General features: G+C 41.4%; 1 protein-coding gene across 1 annotated transcript; it reads right to left on the bottom strand.

The window, feature by feature from the left end:
- Nucleotides 1–233: 233 nt before the first annotated feature.
- Nucleotides 234–27,336, bottom strand: LOC138950908 (ralA-binding protein 1-like). Its single transcript, XM_070322611.1, has 15 exons — nucleotides 27,222–27,336; nucleotides 23,095–23,239; nucleotides 20,384–20,465; nucleotides 19,338–19,479; nucleotides 18,030–18,152; nucleotides 17,087–17,290; nucleotides 16,392–16,510; nucleotides 14,846–14,976; nucleotides 12,907–13,108; nucleotides 11,844–12,681; nucleotides 9,659–9,768; nucleotides 7,517–7,703; nucleotides 6,515–6,604; nucleotides 5,732–5,934; nucleotides 234–5,302 (listed from the first exon to the last, which is right to left on the bottom strand). Exons 1-15 carry the CDS (start codon nucleotides 27,259–27,261, stop codon nucleotides 5,171–5,173), a joined length of 2,748 nt encoding a protein of 915 aa, XP_070178712.1. The 5' UTR covers nucleotides 27,262–27,336; the 3' UTR covers nucleotides 234–5,170.

Below are 27,336 nucleotides of genomic sequence, written 5' to 3'. Positions count from 1 at the left end.
TTGATGGTTTAATGTCTTTGGCTTAACAAGCAATATCGTCAAAGAAAAGCAACAAGACACCAAGACAACAAGAAAAAATATAAACAAACAAATTAACAACAATACAGAAAAGTACACACACACACACACACACACACACACACACACTGTGTGTGAGAGAGAGACAGAGAGCGGGGGTGGGGGTCGGGGCAAGCATCAAATATCAGAACATTATTAATATTACCAATATCTCATCATATTTACACAGCTTTATTGCACAATGGGAAAACAGTACATCTGTACATCTTTATACAAGTATAACAACAGCACCTTGATAAGATAAAAAAAATTCAGTCCTTCTAACTTCATAATGCCCCACACCCAGTCTAAAACGCTTACATTATAAAATCCACTCAAACAAGGTTAATTACTAACAAGTACTTTCTGTACTAATACTGCAAAAGGTTGTGTGTATGTGTGTGTGTAAGTGTCTGCACGTCAGCAGGGACGTCAGCAGGGTTCGTACAGATTTTGTGTCCTAAAATTCAAGGAGTTTTCAAGGACTCTCAAGATCTTTTGAAGAAAACAACAAGCACCATCTTTCCTTTAACCCCTTCACTGCCCACCCCGTATGTAATACGTGGTCATTTTCGGTTTGTCCTACGCCCATAACCGTATCTCATACGTGGGATTTGTGTCAACAACATTTCAGGACATTTCTGAAAACTAAATGGGAGGTAACCACTGTCCAAGTACTTGTAGGGGTTCTAAACACATTTCTTTCCCATAGACCGTTCGGATAATGCTGTTATACTGTGGCAGTGAAGGGGTTAAAGCGGGCAATGTAACACTTCCAGATCACGATTAAGTGTGAGGGGCATCAAAAGGACACTCTTTTGGTCTCCCTGCACACAGAGTTCAATGATAGAAAGGACTGTAGCGTACTGTTTAACTTTTGCCTTGCGGTTTTTAAAATAATGAAACCTTGCAAATATCTTCTACTTTTTTTTTAATTCTGTAGTCAGTCAGCAACGTTTGTTTTTTTAAGGACTTTGAAGGACCTTGGCAAGTTTTCAAGAACTTTCAAGGACATGAAATTGACCCCTCCACATTCAAGCACTTTCAAGGATTTCAAGCACCTGCATGTGTGTCTGTGTGTGCGCGCATGTGTGCATTTGTATGGTTACATTCATAAATGTGTATGTGTGTGTTATTTATTCTCCATCCATTCTCTCACTAATGCAAAAGCATGCGACATGTACTTTACATTAAGGATAGCCCCCTCTACCCACCATACACACACATGTCACTGAAAAAGCAATGCCCCAAATTCAAACAGATACAAAACAAAAACCACACAGCAGAAGCAAACAAACACAAATAAAAAAAAATAACTGGAAAGAACAATTTCAAAAGAATAAAAACATGTTAAACATGAGCAAATCTTCTCAAAGTGGTCCAATAACAATACATAAAGTACTAGCATGAGATATCTCTGTGAAGAGTTACCAGATATGTAGTTACAATGAGTTGTTCGAGATGGCTGCACTTTTAAGCTCACATGAGCGATGCTTTTTCATATGTTCTCTGACTAACAGTAGGACAGCTACTCTACCAAGGGTAGTGTGCATGATAAAGTTCTCAAGATGGTGGGAATCAAGCCCTGGGTGGGATGGTTAAAAACCTCAAACAAATCTGAATTTCAGCCAATCTGACCCAGTGTTTGTGTCGCACCCCGCTAGGTACTTTCTTGTGTGTTCCACCACAGGCATAATTGCTGACTATCTCTTTTAGGCAACTGACCTAAGATCAATGCAGCTACAACTAGTAACTCTTAATAAAAAGATATTGTTCTAACAATGTCATGATGACATTTATGCATCAATGATGTAATGCATAGTGAAACATGTGCACAAAATAATGCTTATCAGGAAAAATGTGACCAGATCAAATAAGTTTTGGGACTAGTGGTTATACAAGTTAATAAGTTATAGATGTGAATTTTGCTTGGGAAGTGTTACATGGTTTGTCCGAGAATTTCAGCTGTAATGTTCGAGAATAATAGGCCATAATTTTCAGCTGTATTCTACATTGTGCTGGCATGCCAAGCATAGAATTTCTAACTACAGTATGTACTATCATTTATACATCATGTTGTACAAATGAAAAAGAACACACATACACACACACACACACACACAACTCACTAGGCAAAAACTAAGCATGTACACTACTTGAAGCATTAGCATATCTACAGGAACACTTTCAAAAAAGCATTCATGGATGGCAAATGAATGCGCACGCACCCGCACGCATACACACACACACACAATTATGCACTCACACACACACACACACACACACACACACACACACACACACACACACACACACACACACACACACACACACACACCTCTAACAATCTAAATACTGAGTACAAACAGACATACAAACTGACTGCAAACAGTTGTCATACTACAGACTACATGGTACATGCTCGATTGTTCAGTTTGGCTATTGTTTCAGCTTTGATGCACACCCACACATGATGATACTAGCAGTTCAAGTAATGCATATCTGCAACATTTGTAAAAGCATATTAAAGTCAGACAAACACATTTTTAAAGCAAACATCAAACAAACACACCTCATCTAGAGTAACGTTAGCTATCAACAGCTGAACAAATTGTTAAAAAAGTACTCAAACACTGGTTCCTGTTGCTTTTTCTCTGGTGTTTTTAAAGCTCATCTAGGGGCTTCACACATGAGGATTAGGAAAAAAGGGTATCAAAACGTTTCTGAGGTTTCTGGGCAAGAGGTGAGAGCAGGGCTTTTAGGCCCATAAAATATAATGTTTGTGTCCGATGAAAAGACCTTAAACAATTAAGTCTTTTAAGATCAAAAAGGTCGGCTATTTCTTTTACTGAATTGAAGTTTTATTTTTTTTATTTACACAGGTGTATGTGACTTTTCATTGGATGGAAATCATGCAAGCTGTGTCCCCTGGATGTCACAGAAGAGTAACTTTCCTTGTAAAGTCTGCAAAATTGAGTTTTTTCATTTTTAATTTATGGGTTTTTTTTCCGGGGGGAAGAGTCAAAAAAAGTTCTAGGGTCAAGATGATATAATCAAAAAAAATCCCAAAAAATCCGTGGCCCAATCTGAGGTGGGGCGTAACCTGGGGCTCTACAACAGGGCGACTGGAAGGGGTGAAAGATTGCACAAAGAAACTATCTCTTTGTGTTTGACTGGTGCCATATTCCTCTTAGGTCTGTGCATTTCAATACAATTTAAACAATTCAATCTCATACTGGCAGTAATGGAAGAATATTCATGCAGCTGAAACCTGTCCAGGTATGTTCAACTGAAACTGTGTTAAATGCCACTGGCTTAAAACAGTGATCACACAAATTTAGTCCTTGCAAACAGTTAATCATCGCTTTACAAAATCGTTATTAACACATTTTACATTTTCATAATAAATGGGGTGCTAGATTGGCATGCCAACAGAATGACAAGGACAGGTGTGCAATGATAGGACAGTATTTGCATCTTGAAATAAAGAGAGATTCAGGAATACATGTATTGTAATACATATGCATAACGGTACCCTATCACATATGATAACTCGTATACAAACCTTATTTACTAAGTGGCAGCAGACACACATGTCTCACAGCCCAATCAGTAAGAATTCATCACGCACAACTAAACAGAGATTCTGAAACTAGCAACTACATGTACTGCCATTTCTTGACAGCATTAGTGGTTCCTGATGCATTTAAAAGTCTTTTTCTTCATTCGACATTTTCGATGTGAAATTCACAATTCAATTTTACTGTCAGTAAAGTGCAGACACAGTTTGCAGTCCTCTGATGTTATTGAAGTTGGAACTTGAAAAAAACACCCTGCGACACTGCAAATTGTCATTGCACAAACAACGCAAACAAACAAGAAAACTTACTTGTTCAAAAATGTTCCAAAAATCATCTCATCCGCAAATGTTTCTTTCAGGTAAAAAAAAACAAGTCGCGTAAGGCGAAAATACAATATTTAGTCAAGTAGCTGCCCTTTTTCAGCAAGACCGTATACTCGTAGCATCGTCAGTCCACCGCTCATGGCAAAGGCAGTGACATTGACAAGAAGAGCGGGGTAGTAGTTGCGCTAAGAAGGATAGCACGCTTTTCTGTACCTCTCTTTGTTTTAACTTTCTGAGCGTGTTTTTAATCCAAACATATCATATCTATATGTTTTTGGAATCAGGAACCGACAAGGAATAAGATGAAAGTGTTTTTAAATTGATTTCGAAAAAAAAATTTAGATAATAATTTTTATATATTTAATTTTCAGAGCTTGTTTTTAATCCGAATATAACATATTTATATGTTTTTGGAATCAGCAAATGATGGAGAATAAGATAAACGTAAATTTGGATCGTTTTATAAATTTTTATTTTTTTTTACAATTTTCCGATTTTTAATGACCAAAGTCATAAATTAATTTTTAAGCCACCAAGCTGAAATGCAATACCGAACCCCGGGCTTCGTCGAAGATTACTTGACCAAAATTTCAACCAATTTGGTTGAAAAATGAGGGCGTGACAGTGCCGCCTCAACTTTCACGAAAAGCCGGATATGACGTCATCAAAGACATTTATCAAAAAAATGAAAAAAACGTTCGGGGATTTCATACCCAGGAACTCTCATGTCAAATTTCATAAAGATCGGTCCAGTAGTTTAGTCTGAATCGCTCTACACACACACACAGACACACACACAGACACACACACAGACACACGCACATACACCATACCCTCGTTTCGATTCCCCCTCGATGTTAAAATATTTAGTCAAAACTTGACTAAATATAAAAAGACAAACACCACAAGTATACTTCTCGAGACAGTCTTACAGAAAAGTTTATATCTGGTCTCCAAATTCGGCAAGTATAAAAAAGGCGTTGTCAGTTGACAAAAACTTTTCAACGCGCTAAAAAATGCTGTCACTTGCATTGCCAAACTTTTGATGGTAAGCAAAAGGCGACATTAAAGACTGCCTTAAAACTTGTGAAAAATGCTGAAACTGTGATGGCTATTTTGGGAAATTTGCCTAAGAAATAAATCCTAAAAACATTCCTGTGTCTTGTGTCGAAATTTGGCAGAGTAGGAAAACGTCTGATGTCTTGCCATTCAAGCGTCCCCGAGCAGACTGCTCTGGGAGGACTCCAACTGTTTCTGTTGGAGCAGTCGGATTTGAAGCTTGACGCTCAGACAGATCATACGTTCCTCGTGGATCTTCTGACACATCTCCGCGTTCTCTCTCTGTAGAAAAAAAAGAGAGAACTTTACAACAACTGGGGCTAAAACAAGCTGCACGGTACATTTAAACAAGGTGGCTCCATTGGAAGGGAAACTTGCTGATAAATGGTATTCTTCTGCTGTCCTCTATAAGTGAGAGAAAGTTATTCTGTTCCTACCTGTATCCGCCAACACACAAACACACACATGGACACAAAAACATACAATTTGTGAAACACACACACACACACACACACACACACACACACACACACACACACATAGGCACACACACATAGGCACACACACATAGACACACACACACACACACACCACCCTCCATACCAACCTCAACTTGCAAGTTCTCCTTCACTCTTCATCATACACACACACACGATCACACACTCTATCTCTCTATTTGATTCTATCTCCGTCTCTATCTGTCTCTCTCACCTCAAGCTGCAAGTTCTCCTGTATGAGCGAAGACAGCATGTCATTCATATCCTCCTCATCCTCACTCTCGTAGCTGGAGTCGGAGGCGGAGGACATCTCCTCCAAGTCGGAGTCGTGCCGGAGATACTGCAGCTCCTGAATCTCCTGCTGGAGGCGCTCGATCTCGCTCTGCTCCGTCTCAATCTTCTTGCGCAGCTCATCACCTGGAGAACAGGTAAAGTTTGTTTGTTTGTTCGTTCATGGGCTGAAACTCCCACGGCTTTTACGTGTATGACCGTTTTTACCCCGCCATTTAGGCAGCCATACACCGCTTTCGGAGGTGTGTGTTTGTGGTGAAATAAGCATCAATGTTAGTGTTGAGCTGTGAGAAGAAGAAATCCAAAAACAAAAATGGCCAACGTTCCAAAATTCAGAATAAAAAATCAAGAGAGGTATGCTGTTGGAACGTTTCATTATCTACAGGAGGAAGTGACCCAAATTCCCCAGCAATGGGATAATAAAGTATAAAATAGACAGAGAAGGGTATTTGGATCATCTGTAATGTAAAATAGCGAATACACTGCATATGCTTAAAGAAGGATTGTGTACTACATGAGCAGTGAGAAGAAACAAATCTGGCCCACGGGGACAACGCTGGACACCAAGCAGAGGGGCAGCACCCAGGACCTCAGACTGACATCCCACTTTGTCAACATCACGGGCCAACGGATATAGACACCACCATCCTCGAACGCTGAAGAAGCAGAAGATCGTTTCCATGAAGTAAAAAAGACTGTTACTTACCAATAGCCAGCAGTTCCTCCTCCTCAAGTCGTAGCGAAAACTCCTCTTCCACAATTCTCTGTAACTCCTCGTCATCAGCCATGTCATACTCTGCGGGTTAGAAATGACAATCATATTGCACTACAGTACAACCCTTTTAAGACCTTGCTTTCCCAGACTTTCTGCCCGTAACCTCTGTAAATGTACCCCCATTTTAAGACTTCCTCCTTGTTAAGACCTGATTTTCTCAGATTTTTGGAGGTCTTAAAAAGGGGGTTCCACTGTACAACACTGTGGTGTGTGTTGTGAGTCTCAGTCTGCTGTGTGTGTTTGTTGGCGTGCTTGACTGTGCATTCAGTGGTGCACTTTGACGGGCGCAGTGGCGTGGTGGTAAGACGTCGGCCTCCTAATCGGGAGGTCGTGAGTTCGAATTCCGGTCGCTGCCGCCTGGTGGGATAAGAGTGGAGATTTTTCCGATCTCCCAGGTCAACTTATGTGCAGACCTGCTAAGTGACTTAACCGCCTTCGTATGTACACGCAAGCACAAGACCAAGTGCGCACGGAAAAGATCCTGTAATCCATGTCAGAGTTCGGTGGGTTATGGAAACACGAAAATACCCAGCATGCCTACTCAACAAAAGCGGAGTGAGCTGACTTTGCTCTCAGAGTATAGTGTGGGGAATCCAAATGGGCAAACGAGCTCACACGTAACTAACAAATTCTGGAACGCTGAGGAAAAAGAAGAAGGTGCACTGCCAAACTATTTCTTTCTTAGTATAACCATGCATGGATGTATGTGTGCATGCTAGTATTCATATGTGCATGTATGTTTCTATGAATCTATGTGTGCTCCTTGATGCATATTTTCCTTTTTGAGACATTGTTGATGCAAATTATACAATTTGTATATATCATGTTGTTGTTTCATTGAACATGTAAAGCGCTTCGAGCTGTGGGAAGTGCTAAATAAATGTTCTATTATTATTGTTATTATTAAGTCCTGCAAGCGCAACAACAACATACCATAGTCGTCTTCTTCCCCGACTTCTAACTTGTCACCATCAGCGTTCTGCGTGCCTCCCTCGGAGTCCTCCTTCCTGGTGCTTCCCCCACCCAGCAGCTCCTCCTCCAGCTCCCGCAGCTTGGCTGAATGACGGCGCCATTCCTCCGTCTTCTCCGCCCTCTCTCTCCTTGGCTTGAGAGGCTGGGCCTGTTGGAAATAACAGCACAGAAATTAAGACCTGATTTCTGATCCCTCCTTTATGCAGGGCTCCGAAAGACTTACCTCCTAAAGGCTCCCAGGACCCCTACTTTCAATTTGAAGAGAGTCCATGGACCCCCACTGCAGAATTTGAGAGGGTCCCAAGGGTCCAAAAGCCGATAAGTCCTGGTGCAACATTGTGGTCACACATGTTACTGTACTGTGTGCCATTGCTGAAGATTGCAGTCTGAAAAAGTATCTACGGTATGCACGACAAAGGACATTCAGTGCATTCCAGGACACCCCCCCTCTCTTTTAAAAATGAGCGCGTCCCGGGACCCCCTCCATACATTTCTAGACATGTTCTTTCTTTCTGTATTTGGTGTTTAACGTCGTTTTCAACCGTTCAAGGTTATATCGCGACAGGGAAAGGGGGGGGGGGGGGGGGGGGGGGGGGGATGGGATAGAGCCACTTGTTTTGTTTCTTGTTCACAAATGCACTAAACAAAAAATTGCTCCAGGGGCTTGCAACGTAATACAATATATGACCTTACTGGGAGAATGCAAGTTTCCAGTACAAAGGACTTAACATTTCTTACATACTGCTTGACTAAAATAGTTACAAACATTGACTATATTCTATACAAGAAACACTTAACAAGGGTAAAAGGAGAAACAGAATCCGTTAGTCGCCTCTTACGACATCTAGACATGTTTTCGGCTTCTAGTGCGTATAGGACGCAGGGACGCGCAGGGGAGCCCTGCTTTATGTTTTCAACCTCATGCCTTTCACTTCTGCATTTCTGGTGGGCTTTTGCACTGCTACCAGCCCCACAAAAATCTTACATTCCCGGTGTTGAACTGCTTCGATTGTTTGAAGAAGTGGACCCAGTCTTACTGGCTATTTGTTTCCTTTTTGTTTGGTTGTTTTTAGATTGAGAGGCTGGGCCTGTTGGAAACACATCTCCGGAATGACCGCCTGGGCTGATGTGAAAGTTAGCAGCCAGCCACAGGGTCGGATTGCTTGAAATTGATTAGAAAGTTAGCAGCCAGCCACAGGGCCGGATTGCTTGAAATTGATTAGAAAGTTAGCAGCCAGCCACAGGGTCGGATTGCTTGAAATTGATTAGAAAGTTACCAGCCAGCCACAGGGTCGGATTGCTTCAAATTGATTAGAAAGTTACCAGCCAGCCACAGGGTCGGATTGCTTGAAATTGATTAGAAAGTTACCAGCCAGCCACAGGGTCGGATTGCTTGAAATTGATTAGAAAGTTAGCAGCCAGCCACAGGGTCGGATTGCTTGAAATTGATTAGAAAGTTAGCAGCCAGCCACAGGGTCGGATTGCTTGAAATTGAGGTTTGCATGTGATTTCAACAAATCCAAACGCGTGGCTGGCTCCCACAATTTTCTTGTGTCCATCAGCTCTGATTTCTGATTCTACCTTAATAAACCCTTTCATCCAGCTTACTTCTACAATTATTGTGGACTTTTGTATAATTGCTTCCAGCCCCACAAAACTTTAAATTTGGTCTTCAATCATTTGATGCGGTGGACCAGCTGACTGTTTTGTTGTTGTTGTTTTTTTGTTTTGAAAGTAAAGATAAAAAGTCATGGTTTCATTTGACAAGTAAACCATGTGACTTTTGGTCTGATGTATGCTGTCGCAAAATTCCCACATCAGAGCTGTTAAAAGGGTAAAAATGTGCAACCATGACGCCTTCTGGGTGAACTGCAGCTAACCTCATTTTATCGCCATACAGAAATGATGACAGTGTTTTCTGCCTGAGAACACAAAAGGTACAAATATTGAAGGTTAAAGTACACCAACTACTTCTTCTTTTTCTTCTGCGTTCGATATTGGCAGCACCAACTACTTCAATTTACACATCTAAATGAAGGTGTACATGCACCCAAAGGTTTTACAACTTGGTACAAATGTGAGTGCATATGTACCCCTAAGTACCTTGATGGGCTGCAGAGGTTCTTGAGACAGGTACAGATGAGGGTGCACTTGCACTGGTCCCCTGGGTTTCTCTTCCACAATAGTAGGCACTGGTCTGACTGGTATTTCTGCTGTTTTTTCAACATACAATTATATTCATCCAAGTAAACAAAGAAGCAAACAAACAATATGACCAAACATACCACTAAACATGCAAAATTCCATATACACACAGAAGCAAACTACCAAACATGAATTCTATGCCCAACAAATAATAACAAGAAGAGCAAACGCTCGATCGAGTCACTTTCGCAGTTCTGAATATTATATGAGGCATCAGATGGACAGGAAGAAATTGCTATTCACAACACAATGAGTCACGTTCACATAAAATTTGAGCCCGGTCACTTTTATAGTTTCCGAGAAAAGCCCAACGTTAAGTTGTGTGTTGCCGAACAGAAAAGGCTAGTTATCTCCCTTGTTTTTCTGATAACGTTCGTAAAAGGCTACAGATGTAAATACTTTGATGTAAAGAATAATCCTACAAAGTTTCAATCACATCCGATGAACTTTGTCAAAGATATAAAATGTCTAATTTTTCCTTTGACGCTGACCTGTGACCTTGAAAAAGGTCAAAGGTCAACGAAACCATCGTTAAAATGTAGAGGTCATTGGAGGTCACGACTAAACAAAATATGAGCCCGATCGCTTTGATAGTTTCCGAGAAAAGTAGTCAAAGATATAAAATGTCTAATTTTTCCTTTGACGCTGACCTGTGACCTTGAAAAAGGTCAAAGGTCAACGAAACCATCGTTAAAGTGTAGAGGTCATTGGAGGTCACGACTAAACAAAATATGAGCCCGATCGCTTTGATAGTTTCCGAGAAAAGTCCAACGTTAAGGTGGTGTCTACGGACGGACGGCCGGCCGGCCGGACGGCCGGCCGGCCGGACAGACTAACACTGACCGATTACATAGAGTCACTTTTTCTCAAGTGACTCAAAAAGTGAATCATATCTAAACAGATAAATAGCAGCATTATTTGACCGCAGGTATATTGGTTTCAGGGTCTGTGCTTCAACAGGATAACAGGTATGTAAATGTGACCTTTGATCACACACACACACACACACACACACACACACACACACACACACACACACACACACACACACACACACACACACACACACCTGACAGCCTACAAAGAAAAAAAGAGAGGACAACATTTATTTTAACTATACATGTATACAGATATATATACAGTTGAACCTGCCTTGGCAACCACCCCTTGTTAACAACCACCTACCCATTACAACCACCCCTTGTTAACAACCACCTACCCATTACAACCATCCCTTGTTAACAACCACCTACCCATTACAACCACCCCTTGTTAACAACCACCTACCCATTACAACCATCCCTTGTTAACAACCACCTACCCATTACAACCATCCCTTGTTAACAACCACCTACCCATTACAACCACCCCTTGTTAACAACCACCTACCCATTACAACCACCCCTTGTTAACAACCACCTACCCATTACAACCACCCCTTGTTAACAACCACCTACCCATTACAACAACCCCTTGTTAACAACCACCTACCCATTACAACCACCCCTTGTTAACAACCACCTACCCATTACAACCATCCCTTGTTAACAACCACCTACCCATTACAACCACCCCTTGTTAACAACCACCTACCCATTACAACCATCCCTTGTTAACAACCACCTACCCATTACAACCACCCCTTGTTAACAACCACCTACCCATTACAACCACCCCTTGTTAACAACCACCTACCCATTACAACCACCCCTTGTTAACAACCACCTACCCATTACAACCACCCCTTGTTAACAACCACCTACCCATTACAACCACCCCTTGTTAACAACCACCTACCCATTACAACCATCCCAAAGAAACGCTGATGAGGGTCTTTCCTATGAAATGCACCTTTCCATAACAAGCACCTGTCAGTAAGGACCTCCCTTCTTCTTCTTCTTCGTTCATGGGCAAAAAAATCGCACGTTCACTCATGTTTATGCACGAGTGGGTTTTTATGTGTATGACCGTATTGACCCCGCCATTCTCTAAGGATCAATCTGGGTTCGTCCCTCAGGTGGTCGTTATAGGCAGGTTCAACTGTGTTCCCAAGAGCCAAGCAAGCAAAACAGGTTTCACCTACCTCTGACAACAGCAGGCTCAACCTTCTTTGGCACCACCGCCACCACCACCGCCGCCGCTACCTCCCCCACCACCTCTCCCGCGCCCTTCAGAGAGGCCTTCAAGGTCACGGCTTCGCTCGTCTCCTTTTCTCCCCCTTCTCCTTCCCCCTCCTCTCCCTCCGCTTTTGTCAACACCACCGACGACTCCTTTTCTTCTTCAGCTGGTTCTGATTTGGCCGCTTCTTCGGGCGATGTATCTTTCTGTTCTGGCTCTGGTGTGACATCCGCTTTCGTTTCTTTTGGTGTGACTTTTCCTGTTGGCTCCACTGGCGTTTCTGCAGGTTGTTCTGAGGCCACAGCCTCGGATGTGGCTTGCGCTTCCACGTCGCCGCTTGTGATTTCTTCAGATTTGCGTTTCTCTTTGACGTCCTGCGACTTTTGTTTTTCTTGTTCTTCGGAATTCTGTTTTTCTACCACCTCTTGTGATTTCCGTTTCTTCTTGGTCTCAGCCCTGTCTCCCTGGGCTTTCATTTCTCTGGATTTGCGAGTTTCCTTCTTGACGTCTTTCTCTTCTTTCACAGACACTTGCGTTGCTTTTTCGCCGGGTGGGGTCTCTTTCCCTTCCGCTCTTTCCACGTCTGTTGCCGGAAGGCTTTCTTTGGAGCCCATCTTCTCTGCTTCCTTGGCGTGGGTTTCGACGACGGCAGTAGTTGTGGTGGTGGCAGGGGGAGGGGGTGCAGGGGCCTGACGTAATTCCAGGTGCAACTCCTCCGTGTCTGACAGCTGTGATGATCGCTTCACTTCCAGGTCCTTGCGACGCCGCTCGGCAGTTCCTTGCGTCTTCTGGGCAAACTTGATCTACAAAAGAAAAAGAACAACATTTACACTGGAATTCAGAAGAAATAAGATGAATGATAATTCTATAAACTTCTTCTTCTGTGTCTTACCTGACACAAGGGCAGCACAAACTAAATATTTAGCTTTTATCTTCAGTGCTTTTTCACAAAAATCACCTTAAAATCTTCTCCTGAACCTTCATAAGGTTAACCAAAAACTACACATCCCAAATCACATGACCTTCACCTTGCGTTTGAGCTGAGTGACGACCCTCTGCACCTCCCACAGCTGTTCTTCATCGTCTTGGTCAGCGCGACCTGCGTTGAGCCGAGCGTGAAGCTGGTTGAGCAGTGATTCTTGCTTGGCAAGCTCCTCTTCCAAAGCCCCGGTGTTGTCGGGAAGCTCCAACGACCAGCGAGACGTAGCTGGCTTCAGTGGGGGCACATACCTAGTGAGAAATAAAAGAGTCATTCTTCTGTTATCAGGCTGGACAACAGCTGAGGAATAAATCACTGAAAACTGTCCAGTAATGAAATGCAGCAATTTTACAGGCAGTTTGACGCAGACCTGGGAACCCCTGTTTTGTACTTGGAGTATTCTCAAACAAACTTGGTGTGTTTTCAGAAAAATGAGCGTACTTCACACAGCATTCATGATTTGAATATCCATGATTGAAACATGTTTCACACGCGTCCAAAACATAAAACATATGCTTCTTTCAATGTTTACTGACAAAAACTATGTTATCATGTGTCAAAATACTGGATCGGCTTCGGGATGTGCTTGTGAAGGAAAGTAGTCTAGGAACTTTTCTCGTCATATTTTTGTTTCACTGACCATACTGATCGTATTCTTGACAATCATGCGTACAAAGTACGGTGAAATCGTATGGGTTCCCAGGTCTGTTGACGGCCTCTCCGGGCAGTTAGAGAAATACCTGCTATTAAGACTTTTGTCGTGGGACAGAGTTTTCTTCCACACAAGATTATGTTTGAATGTCTAACAACACCTGCAGCCGATGGAGGAACGATTAAACGTTTCACTTTGTTTGTGTCAAGCTCCACAAGCATGGTGCACACATCTAAGAGTTACTACGGGCAAACAAGGAAAGCGTGAGACATACAGAAATGGCTGTAAAAGTGGACATCAAAAAGACTATTCCTTCATCATTTTCTTCAAAGAAAGGTTTTTTTTATGCAATTGTTTTAGAATTTTTTTGTTTGTTTGTTTGCTTAACGCCCAGCCGACCACGAAGGGCCATATCAGGGCGGTGCTGCTTTGACATATAACGTGCGCCACACACAAGACAGAAGTCGCAGCACAAGTTTCATGTCTCACCCAGTCACATTATTCTGACACCGGACCAACCAGTCTTAGCACTAACCCCATAATGCCAGACGCCAGGCGGTGCAGCCACTAGATTGCCAATTTTAAAGTCTTAGGTATACCAACATCGAACGCAGAAGAAGAAGAAGAAAGTCTTAGGTATGACCCGGCCGGGGTTCGAACCCACGACCTCCCGATCACAGGGCGGACGCCTTACCACAAGGCCAACCGTGCCGGTTTGTTTTAGAATGAATTCTGCATGTGTCAAGCAAACACATGAAAGAAAACTTGATGATTTTGGAAAGACTTCCCATTCATCATTTTCTTTTGTTGAGGGGACAACATTTTCTGAGTATGAATTCTGCATGTGTCAAACAAACACATGCGCACTTGTTGAGGAATGTATCCATTACAGACCTGGTGTTAAAAACAAAACAAAAACAATGTTAAGGGTATTCATATGACATAAATTCCTAACATTGTTCTAAGTGCCTTACAGTAAATTTTGGCAAAGCAATCTTCGACGAAGGCCGGACTTTGGTATTGCATTTCAGCTTGGTGGCTTAAAAACTAATGAATGAGTTTGGTCATTAAAAATCGGAAACTTGTAATTAAAATAATTTATTTATTAAACGATTCAAAAATAATTTCATCTTACTTTTCGTCATTTTCTGATTCCAAAAACATATACATATGTTATATTTGGATTACAAACAAGCTCTGAAAATTAAAAATATGAAAATTATGATTAAAATTAAATTTCTGAAATCGATTTAAAAATAACAAATGACTTCAGTTAACTAACACCACCATGCTTGATGCATGAATTCTAGCAAACAACAAGCGAACACAGCCTTACTTTTTGAGGTATGTGTCCTTGAAGATCTGATGAGCCAGTGTGAAGAGAGCGTTCAGGACGCGATGACTGATCTGCATGGTGGGACTCAGCACGATGGACACATTCTGCAGCGACATCTTGTTCTCCTTTTGCTGAAAAACACAACAACAGGTCACTGTATAGTGGTAAAAACACAACAACAGGTCACTGTATAGTGGTAACCCCCCCCCCCCTCTTACTTTTAGCCACATCTTGTTCTCCTTTTGCCAAAACACCCGACAACAGGCATAGTTTAGTCAAAATAACACAGAAAGGGACAACAGGAGGTGTCCTTTCATGGGAGGTGCCCTCTCATTGGAGAGTACAGTGGAGTCCGGGTACAACGAATCTCAAGGGAGATACATTTTAGTTCGTTATATCAGTAATTCGCTGTAGAGTTTTCAACCCTAAATGGCCTCAAGACAAGTTTTTCCACTCACCTTCAAATGATCGTCCCATCGATCTTTCCTTGGAGAGTACAATCTCTGCATGTTTTCAACAGCTTCATAATATAATCCATAGAGAGCTCTAGCAAACTAACAGCGGGAGGTGCACGAAAAGCGTCAGTTTTCACGATAAAACTTTGACTCGCTCATTCACGGGACATAACTGCACTCCGGACTGTCCACAGTGTTGAGCAATTTAGGAGACTTCACTGCCTGAGGAGAGTATTGATTCAAATGAACGCGTGGTTCTATATCGCGTCACTCGGTCACGGATCGGAGAAAACAAAAAAAACAGTTCCAGATTTCGAAACCATGTTCGTCAGCCATTGTTTTTAGCAAGACAGACCACATGTGCACGAGCTTCGCTGACGTACATCGCAAAATGTCATGACGTCACCACAACTTTCGGTTTTGGTTCGATCTGTGCACCTCCCGCTGTTAGTTTGTTCAGAGTTCGCTCATCACGCGATGTGCACTTGTGTTTGTGTATTTTTGTGTATTTTTGTCTTTGGAGACAATTATTGACATCAGTTCGTTGTAGCCTTGTGACTTTTAGAGACAAAACGGCTCTGGGGCGATGAAAACGTGTTTGTTAAAAGAGGGGTTCGTTATGCAAATGAGTTCAAAAGGTTCGATGTAGCCGGAAAGTAACAAGTAAGAAATAGAAGGCTGTCTGCCGGGAAATCAATGGCAGTTCGTTAAAAGAGGGATTTCGTTATACCCAGGTTCGTTATAGCTGGACTCCACTGTACAATTGTACATTGCATTTCATTTCCATGACTTTATTACCCCATTGCTGGGTCACTTCCTTTCAGTAGAAAGCTAGCAGCAACAAGAGTCGCGCTACCCAGGTATAATAACACATCTGCTATTTGGCATGATGACAGGTATTTTTGGTGCCACTGTTACACGGGGGTGGGACATGTATACAGTCCCTGAATCTGCACATAAAGTTGACCCGTGTCCGTTCCGACCTAGATTTGGCCCCTTGACCAAAGGATCTCAAGTCCAGTCCTGTAAGAACTGTGAGCTACCATACAAATAGCTACTGCTGACCAATTTTCAGTCTTTTATGAACTGACCAGTTCGATGATGTGCGTCATGTGGACGATCATCCATGACAGAAGGAGGCGGTTGCAGGCCGGCAGCTCGTTAATCAACCGGATAAATGTGTCCACCTTCTTCTTCTCGTTCTTGATTGCTGCAATGAAACCATTTCATAAACCAGTCAATCAATCAACAAATCAATCAATTGGCCACGCAATTAGCTAATCAATCAACCCATCAATGAATCAACCAGAGTTCAAATGGATGGTTCAATCAATGTTTCCATTGTTCACTCCTTCACTAACTCAATGTACCCCTGTCTGTTATTTGCTCACTGACTCAGGCAAACATTCCAAGGCTACTTGATGACTGAAATAATTGGATAACAAAAGCAACACAATAATTGGATAACAAAAATCACACAACTACGGTCTGAGCATAAAATGTGTGCCTGAGACATTTACAATGCCCTAAATATCATAGACAAAACTAAGGTTGCACAGTAAAAATAGTAGTTAAAAGCTCTTGGCTTGCAAGAACTGTCCACGGTTTAGAGCCAACCAACCATGAACCAACTAGTTTTCTATACAACTCATCAAACTCACTTGAGGCCAACTTCAAACTTGGGCATAAGAGAGGTGGAAAGGACCAGCTCTGGTAGAAACCACAGGAGACTGGCCACCATAAACAAACAAACAAACAAACAAACAGTTTTCAGTTCCCAACTCACTGGAAGCCTCTTCAAACTTGGGCATAAGTGTGGTGGTAAGGACGGGCTCTGGCATCTCTCTCAGGAACTGTTTGAGGAGACTGGCGACGATGTTGGGCTCGTGTTCCACCAGATCCACAGGCACGCCCTTGTTGTAGCAATCCTTCAGCTGCTGCACCTTCGACTTGACGCCCGAGATACGATAGATCCCCTCGCACGTCAAACCTGCAAAAGTAGTGTGTGCATGGTCGTTGTTAAGGCGTTCCTTAATTGGGCCTGAAGTAAAAAACTCAGAGCTAAAGCTTCATGCGGCCAGCTTCTGGAAGTATACTCCGCATAGTCGACTTCGCCCAGTTAAAGACAGGCTTAAAGTGATCTTCTGTGTAATGGCGAGGCTCTGTTTGATTAGGTGCAGGGATCACGCTCATTGCAACATTTTGTTTAAATGTTGCACTTTCCGGTGCTGAATGCACATCAGCTATATCGCTACTCAACATGTCTTGTTTACCTTCAATTAATGGATACAAATTCATCAAAGTCAGTGTGACCCCTGAGGTGTAATAGATTTTCCTTTATTTGTTACATCTGTTGGCTTATAAATACACAAGTAAACAAATTCTTCAAACTAAGGCCTCGGACCCTGTGAATTGTAACTCCTATTCTACTTATTCTATTTATTTTTGTTCCTCTGTTGGCATGTGTTCTACTTTCTTATCTCCATTCCATCCTCTTGTTCGCTATCTTTTACACAGGAAACAGACAAAGACAGACAAAGAGAGAGAAACACACTCACAGGCATGAACATAGATATGCACAGTCAAACAGACACATAAAGAGATATGCTACAGAGCTGGTTATTGAGATACAGACAGGAAGGCACAGACAAGCTCAGACATGAAGCATTGTTGAAGAAGAACCATAAAACATAGTTGAAACGGAAGCATATGCAAAATTAAATACTCACCACATTCCTCCACATAATCAATACACTCTCGGACAATAGCAGGCAGCTGTATTCCATCATGGGACTTGTTTCTCTCTACTGACAGGGCCAGAGGAATTCCAAAGATTGGATTCTCACAAGTAGCTGAAACAGTACAATTAATGTAAATTAAAACTTAATATTATAATCACTCCCTGCCTCAATAAGCAACAGACAATAGTAAATGGAGGGGAGAGAAGGGGAGGGGGGGGGGGGGGGGGGGGGGGGGGGCAAAGTGTGCACTAAGAGAGAAGGGGTGGGGTTGGGAAGACGGGAGAGAGAGATATATATGATGATAGAGAAAGAAAGAAAGAGAGACAGAGGCAGAGAGAGACTGAGAGAGAGAGAGAGATATATATATATGATGATAGAGAAAAAAAGAAAGAGAGACAGAGGCAGAGAGAGACTGAGAGAGAGAGAGAGATATATATATATGATGATAGAGAAAGAAAGAAAGAGAGACAGAGGCAGAGAGAGACTGAGAGAGAGAGAGAGGGGGGGGGGGTGGCAGACAGACAGACAGACAGCCATTCAGCCAAACAAACAAGCAGAGACAGATACAATCCGAGTAGACAGAGAGAATGAACACACAGACAAACTCAAGGATGACAGCATAAAAAACAAGCATGGCACTACCCATCGAAGCAAGTAACTAAGAAAAGAGTGCTGTCTATAAAAAGAAAGAAAGAAGGAAAAATGGAAAAAAGAAAAAAGAAAGGAACAAGTCGCGTGAAGAGAAATTTATACATTCTGTCAAACTCACAAAATGAAACTGAACCCACTGCATTTCACAAAGACAATATGTTTATTCTTTTTAACTTTCTGAGCTTGTTTTTAATCCAAACATAATCTATCTATATATTTATTGAAAAATGGAGAGAAAAAAAACGGCTTGGAGTATCATCTGGAAGAATTTGTACGTAAAGTTACATGAAGATCGGTCCAGTAGTTTTCTCTCTACATACACTCACACATACACGGATACACCAGCACCCTCGTCACAAGCCCCAATCTATGTTAAAACATTTTGTCAAAACTTGACTAAACGTAAAAAAGGAAAAAATGGACAAAAGAAGGAGAGACAAGCAAAAGTAACAAGAGCAAAAAAAAGAATGTTTAAAAAAGTGCAGAAAGAAGAAACAGACAAGGAAAAAAGGACAGAAATGAAACAGAAAAAAAGCACACAAAAAAGACGGACAAAGAGAAAGACAGAAGAAAAACATTTAATTACATTTTTTTTTTTATATATAACATAACAAAATATTGAGGAAAAAAAGCTCCTTCGCTTACCGGCTGGCGGTGGTGCAGGCTTTGACAGATCTAGGCGGCCATGTTTGCTCTTCTTCTTCTCTTTATCCTTGACCTTGACCTTCTTTCCTTCCTTCTCCTCCTTCTTCTTCTCCTTCTCTTCCTTCTTGTCCTTCTTCTCATCCTGCGACCAATCCAGGACAATAACCAGTTCAATGCAATACACCATGTTTGGAAATAACGATTATTAACAGGGATTCATTTACTAATGCGCCTTGCGCCATTGGCGCATAACATCTCAAAATGTCCCGTTGGAATTCCCTTCAGTACGTCAAAGGGAGCACTGAGATTACGTACCACTGTGCCACCCCATGTACACTTTTCACAGGAGTACAGTGTTTGGAATGACCTAAGCAAAAACGCGCGCCAAGCCGAACAACTTGCGAGTTTGCAAAGTGCGCTGTGATTGGCTTTTAAAATGTAATTCATTAGTATTCAACCAATCTTGAGAACTATCTGTGCTTGCGCGTTTACCTCTCTGGAAACTGTCAATAGAAGCGATATCGATCGAAACACAGACCCACACACACTAACCTGATACACTGGCAAATTCTCATATCATCATATGGCACAAAATAGCACTATTTTGCATCTTTCGACAAAAGCATTTTCAGACCAATTAGCCTGCTTTGTGCGTTTTGCCTTCGACTATGTAATGTCCCATCAGAATTTGGTTGAGGGGGACAAATGCCCCATTGTCTTTTTCTTCCAGGCTAAACCCTGAGTAACTCTTCCACAATATCCAGGGGACACAGCTCGCCAACAAAAGGCACATGCGGCTTTTTAAATTCAATTAAAATAAAAAGAAAACGACCTATTTTTTTTTGCGTTGTCAACAAAAATAAACATTACTTTTTAAGTCTCAACATTTGACCTATCACAATGCAAACACAGCTGAATTGTTAATGGTTTCTTTTTGTCAGTCATGTCAACCTTTGACTGCAAAATAATTAATCAAAGCAGACATTTTTAGTAAATGAGAACACATACTGTAAACGTTCTTTCAGAAACCCTGAAGTGTAAATTACCTTTTCTTTCAAGCGGGGAAAGATGTCCTTCTTGGCCGGGAACTTGAAGCCGGGTTTGGTCTTCTTCGCCTTGGTGGGACTCCTGGAAAAAAAAAAGAAAGAACTAGAATGCTGAACTTCTTCTTCGTCTTCGTTCATGGGCTGAAACTCCCATGTTCCCTCATGTTTGTTTTTTACGTGTATGACCGTTTTTACCCCACCATTTAGGCAGCCATACACCGCTTTCGAGGGGAAGCATGCTGGCTATTGATTTTCCTATAACCCACCGAACTCTGACATGGATCACAGGATTTTTTCTGTGCGCACTTGGCCTTGTGCTTGCGTGAACACACAAAGGGGGATATTAGGCACTAGCAGGTCTGCACATAAATTCACCTGGGAGATGGGAAAAATCTCCACCCTCAACCCACCAGGCGGTAGCGGCCGGGGTTTAAACTCACGACCTTCCGATTATGAGGCCGATGTCTTATCCACTAGGCCACTGCGCCCGTCTTGAATGCTGAACAAGAGTTCAAAAGTGGCTGAACGAAATAAGTGAAATTTTTTTTCTAATAAGTAAAACTTCTTAGGATTATTTGAAACTTAAATGAAAAAGTAGTCGTACTCGTAGATTATGTGTACAAAAGCTGAAAAACGACTGATCATGAAATAACTAAAAAAAATTGAAAACCAAAAACGAACTCCAAACAACCACAAGCACACAAATAGAAATAGACGCACATCACCTTGGTCTTACCCATCAATCCAACAATACAAGCTTAGAACAAAACAGAGGAAAATAAGTTTAGGGAGCAATTAATCATAGACAATACATAACATCCACAAGTCTGTCAACCTCAAGGACATTGCAGTGGATGAACATAAAAATAATAACGAGACAACCAAAAGAACAAGCAATGAGCTAGGTAAAGTGCAGAATATTCAATACAGTGAAACCTCCGGGCGGGGATGTAGCTCAGTCGGTAGCGCGCTGGATTTGTATCCAGTTGGCCGCTGTCAGCGTGAGTTCGTCCCCACGTTCGGCGAGAGATTTATTTCTCAGAGTCAACTTTGTGTGCAGACTCTCCTCGGTGTCCGAACACCCCCCGTGTGTACACGCAAGCACAAGACCAAGTGCGCACGAAAAAGATCCTGTAATCCATGTCAGAGTTTGGTGGGTTATAGAAACACGAAAATACCCAGCATGCTTCCTCCGAAAGTGGCGTATGGCTGCCTAAATGGCGGGGTAAAAACGGTCATACACGTAAAAGCCGTGGGAGTTTCAGCCCATGAACAAACAAACAAACAAACAAACAAACAAACAAACAAAGTGAAACCTCCATTTCAAGACCCCCCAATTTAAGACTCCCTCCATTTTAAGACTTTGCTTATTCAGATTTTCTGTTCATATTGCTCTGTAAATTTACCTCCATTTTAAGACTCCCTCCATTTTATATTTAGTCAAGTTTTGACTAAATATTTTAACATCGAGGGGGAATCGAAACGAGGGTCGTGGTGTATGTGCGTGTGTGCGTGTGTGCGTGTGTGCGTGTGTGTGTGTGTCTGTGTGTGTGTGTAGAGCGATTCAGACTAAACTACCGGACCGATCTTTATGAAATTTGACATGAGAGTTCCTGGGTATGAAATCCCCGAACGTTTTTTTCATTTTTTTGATAAATGTCTTTGATGACGTCATATCCGGCTTTTCGTGAAAGTTGAGGCGGCACTGTCACGCCCTCATTTTTCAACCAAATTGGTTGAAATTTTGGTCAAGTAATCTTCGACGAAGCCCGGACTTCGGTATTGCATTTCAGCTTGGTGGCTTAAAAATTAATTAATGACTTTGGTCATTAAAAATCTGAAAATTGTAAAAAAAAATAAAAATTTATAAAACGATCCAAATTTACGTTTATCTTATTCTCCATCATTTGCTGATTCCAAAAACATATAAATATGTTATATTCGGATTAAAAACAAGCTCTGAAAATTAAATATATAAAAATTATTATCAAAATTAAATTGTCCAAATCAATTTAAAAACACTTTCATCTTATTCCTTGTCGGTTCCTGATTCCAAAAACATATAGATATGATATGTTTGGATTAAAAACACGCTCAGAAAGTTAAAACAAAGAGAGGTACAGAAAAGCGTGCTATCCTTCTTAGCGCAACTACTACCCCGCTATTCTTGTCAATTTCACTGCCTTTGGCATGCCATGAGCGGTGGACTGACGATGCTACGAGTATACGGTCTTGCTGAAAAATGGCATTGCGTTCAGTTTCATTCTGTGAGTTCGACAGCTACTTGACTAAATATTGTATTTTCGCCTTACGCGACTTGTTAAGACCTGATTTTCTCAGATTTTGGAGGTCTTAAAAGGGGGGTTCCACTGTATCAATATGGTGTGAGTCTAGCTTTCAGAAAAGGAACAATCAATCAATCAATCAATCAATGAGGCTTATATCGCGCATATTCCGTGGGTACAGTTCTAGGCGCTCTGCAGTGATGCCGTGTGAGATGAAATTTTATACGGCCAGTAGATTGCAGCCATTTCGGCGCATATTTACCTTTCACGGCCTATTATTCCAAGTCACACGGGTATAGGTAGACAATTATTAACTGTGCCTAAGCAATTTTGCCAGGAAAGACCCTTTTGTCAATCGTGGGATCTTTAACGTGCACACCCAATGTAGTGTACACGGGGGGAGGGTTCGAACATTCATCCACTCACTTGATGTCATCAGGAACAACGATCTCTTCCTCTGATTCTTCCTCCTGAAACATGGTGTAGCCCTTGTCCTTTTTGTCCTTCTTTCCGTCCCTCTTGCGGCTGGAGTCACGCTTCTTTCCCAGCCCCCCTCGCTCTCCATCCTCCTCTGCAAAGTGTCAATGAACAATCAGTTTATGCTCATACTGTAACAGCAAAATTCCCCGGTGGCTGCCACACAAAGACATTTAAATTATTTATATGACCCCTCCCCCCCTACCCCCCTGAGTGACACACCAAAATGATAAAGCGAACAAAAGAAAGAAAAAAAGAAGGAAGGAAAGAAAGATTGTGAGAAGAAACAACAAGTCGTGTAAGGCGAAAATACAACATTTAGTCAAGTAGCTGTCGAACTCACAGAACTCACAGAACTCACAGAGTGTGTGTTGGTGTGTATGTCAGTGAATGTGTGGGCGTGTGTGTGTGTGTGTCAGTGTGTGTGTGGGTGTGTGTGTGTGTGCGTGATTTTACCAACACTACGCTAAATTCCTTGTGCTTTAAATGTTTTTTTAATGTCACTTGGCTCAATAAATACTGTATTCTGTATTCTGTATTCTGTATTCTGTAAACTCAACGCAATGCCATTTTTCAGCAAGACCGTATACTCGTAGCATCGTCAGTCCACCGCTCATGGCAAAGGCAGTGACATTGACAAGAAGAGCGGGGTAGTAGTTGCGCTAAGAAGGATAGCACGCTTTTCTGTACCTCTCTTTGTTTTAACTTTCTGAGCGTGTTTTTAATCCAAACATATCATATCTATATGTTTTTGGAATCAGGAACCGACAAGGAATAAGATGAAAGTGTTTTTAAATTGATTTCGACAATTTAATTTTGATAATGATTTTTATATATTTAATTTTCAGAGCTTGTTTTTAATCCAAATATAACATATTTATATGTTTTTGGAATCAGAAAATGATGGAAAATAAGATGAACGTAAATTTGGATCGTTTTATAAATTTTTTTTTTTATTTTTTTTTACAATTTTCAGATTTTTAATGACCAAAGTCATTAATTAATTTTTAAGCCACCAAGCTGAAATGCAATACCGAAGTCCGGGCTTCGTCGAAGATTACTTGACCAAAATTTCAACCAATTTGGTTGAAAAATGAGAGCGTGACAGTGCCGCCTCAACTTTCACGAAAAGCCGGATATGACGTCATAAAAGACATTTATCCAAAAAATGAAAAAAACGTCTGGGGATTTCATACCCAGGAACTCTCATGTCAAATTTCATAAAGATCGGTCCAGTAGTTTAGTCTGAATCGCTCTACACACACACACAGACAGACACACACACACACACACGCACACACACACGCACATACACCACGACCCTCGTCTCGATTCCCCCCTCTACGTTAAAACATTTAGTCAAAACTTGACTAAATGTAAAAAGGAAGTGAATAATAAAATATGTATTAACTGAATAATTGTTTTCAAATTACAAACAAAATAAATCCTCTAAACCACCGAAGACTAAACAAATCCAACAAAGTGGATAGATATGGAAATTGAAATAAAAGTGAGTTTTATTTTGTTAATGTATATACACTGTCTGTGCAAGAAGTGATGTTATTGGAAAGGATACCGTACCGGGATTGACTAATAAGATGCATACATGTACTGAGTATGATTTTTCTCTCCCTTGCATCTAATCCTAGACTGAAACCCCCCCATTTAAACCCTAACATTTAAACCCTAACAAATTTGAGAAAATCAGGTTCAGGTTGTTAAAGGGAGGGACGGGCGCTGTGGCGGGGTGGTAAGACGCCGGCCTCTTAATCGGAAGGTCGAGGGTTCGAATCCCGGCCGTGGCCGCCTGATGGGTTAAGTGTGGAGATTTTTCCGATCTCCCGGGTCAACTTATGTGCAGACCTGCTTGTGGCTTATCCCCCTTCGTGTGTACACGCAAGCACAAGACCAAGTGCGCACGGAAAGGATCCTGTAATCCATGTCAGAGTTCGGTGGGTTATAGAAACACGAAAATACCCAGCATGCTTCCTCCAAAAGCGACGAATGGCTGCCTAAATGGTGGGGTAAAAACAGTCATACACGTAAAATTCCACTCGTGCAAAAACACGAGTGTACGTGGGAGTTTCAGCCCACGAACGCAGAAGAAGAAGAAGAAGTTAAAGGGAGGTAGGTAAATGTGGGTAAATTGACAGACCCTTTGAACAGAAAATTTGAAAAAGCACGGTCTTAAAAGGGGGACTCCTCCGAAAACGGTGTATGGCTGCCTAAATGGCAGGGTAAAAAACGATCATACACGTAAAATTCCACTGGTGCAAAAAAACCGAGTGTACGTGGGAGTTTCAGCCCACGAACGCAGAAGAAGAAGAAGAAAAAGGGGGACGTTCTGCTGTAGCTCTCTGGAAACATCCTATTTCTACAGCAACAGGCATGCTTTCAAATTGCTTTTCAGCCATGGAAAAGATGCATGACTGTGGTCGACATTGCTGCAAGATCTACAGAGACAATGATACACAACTGGTAAACCGTACGTTCAATTATGCCGTTCAGAAGATAGTAACTAAGGGTACAATACTGGATAGGACAGTCCGACAGAAAGGAACAGAGAAAAACACAGAAAGACAAAAGGACTGTGAACAATGTGGTTGCTAAATTGAGAAAAAAAATACACATGCGTACACCAGTTCATGTGCATGCAGATTATGACATCTTTATTTCTAAAGAGAAGATTTCAAGAAAACAGACATCCAGACTGAAACAGGGTCATGCATCTTTTCATTATCTACAGCTAAAAATGACCAGTCAAACTACTAACAACTATAATAATAATCACACTTAGAGATTTCCAGACAGACCAGCAGAAAGACAGAGTAAAAAAAAGAGTACAGTGAAAACCCCCTTCTAGCCCCCCCCCCCCCCCCCCCCCCCCCACCCCCCAATCTACTTCCAATTTAAGACCTATCACCTCTGAAATACCTTGTTTTATTCTCAGATTTTCTGTTCATTACATGTATAAATGTACCTCCAGATCAAAACTTTCTCCTTTACAAGATCTGATTTTTTTTAAAGATTAATTTTTTGAGGTCTTCAAATTTCAAAGGGGAGTCTCACTATAACACATACACACACACTCACACTCTGTACGTCTTTCATTCAAACGCTCTCTAAAATATATAGAAGTACTGAGCCACCAAGGTTGACATCTATAGGATCTTTTACATTTACTTACAGTTACAAACACATTTTCTGAAAAAAGTTTTTTCATGCTCCCTCCGCTGGACAAAACTCTGGCATAGGCACTGCAGGTGACATGGGGTTGGAAACATATTCATACTGTTTGTTATTCTCCCTACCAAATTAACTGTGCGATGTATTTCAAATGTACTCTACTGTACTACAGACACTTTGATTCTGACAGCTAGTTTACAAAAATAGAAATGTACAATGTAGGGACGACCAACATCAAGAGATGCAAACTACATGCTTGTTACAATGCAAAACAGTCAAATGAAGTACACATGTACTACAAATGAAACTCCAATTATGATTTTACTGCATGAAGACTTGTTTTTTCCTTAAAAAGAGTATCACAGATTGAAGTCAAATTTGTACTTTGAAGAAGATCACAATATATCATATATCAGTTTTATCATTTAAAAAAACACCTTTTTCAACACAGAACTTTGAACTAAATGCCAAAATTATAACATTTCGCATGCGGTCACATTTACTCTTATTCATTTATTTTTTCAAGCTTCAAATTTCTTGAATCAGATTACAATAACCTCTCACATTAAACTTAAAACATCACTTCAAACAATTTAAACTGGACAGATATCGCAAGGAAAAAATCAGTATGACAAAAACATACCATGCCTAGACTGAAATCACAAGTTTTGATAGAGATCTGTACTCTAAGATCGATACGACAGAAGACCGGTCTACACTCGAAACAATTCAGTCTAACTTTACAAGGGACATAATTCAGGCTTCACAACACGTAGACTTGACCATACGTCCATGCCCATGCAGGATTCACTACACGGGTCACAGCAAATACAAGGCCCATAACTGTCTACCTGTGGCTGGCTCCGATAGGCTCCCTTGTTTGTACAAACCCGGGAAATTTTTCTCGTTGTCTGGACTCTCGAGGCTCATGGTGTCCGATGAGGTGAAGATCTGTCGACGTCAGCGATGAAAATGTATGACCTTGGTAGATAAGCGATGTAGACC

The sequence above is a fragment of the Littorina saxatilis genome, linkage group LG16 (assembly GCF_037325665.1).
Source record: "Littorina saxatilis isolate snail1 linkage group LG16, US_GU_Lsax_2.0, whole genome shotgun sequence".
NCBI classification, from domain to species: Eukaryota; Metazoa; Mollusca; class Gastropoda; order Littorinimorpha; family Littorinidae; genus Littorina; species Littorina saxatilis.
This window is presented reverse-complemented; position numbering and strand designations above follow the sequence as displayed.

Coding starts and splice junctions, on each gene's coding strand:
- LOC138950908 (XM_070322611.1), bottom strand. CDS start 27,261: ATGAGCCTCGAGAGTCCAGACAACGAGAAAAATTTCCCGG. Junction 18,153..19,337: donor GCCTGCACCACCGCCAGCCG/GTAAGCGAAGGA, acceptor GTACTGTTTCAG/CTACTTGTGAGAATCCAATC. Junction 5,935..6,514: donor GGAGGAACTGCTGGCTATTG/GTAAGTAACAGT, acceptor CCTGTTCTCCAG/GTGATGAGCTGCGCAAGAAG.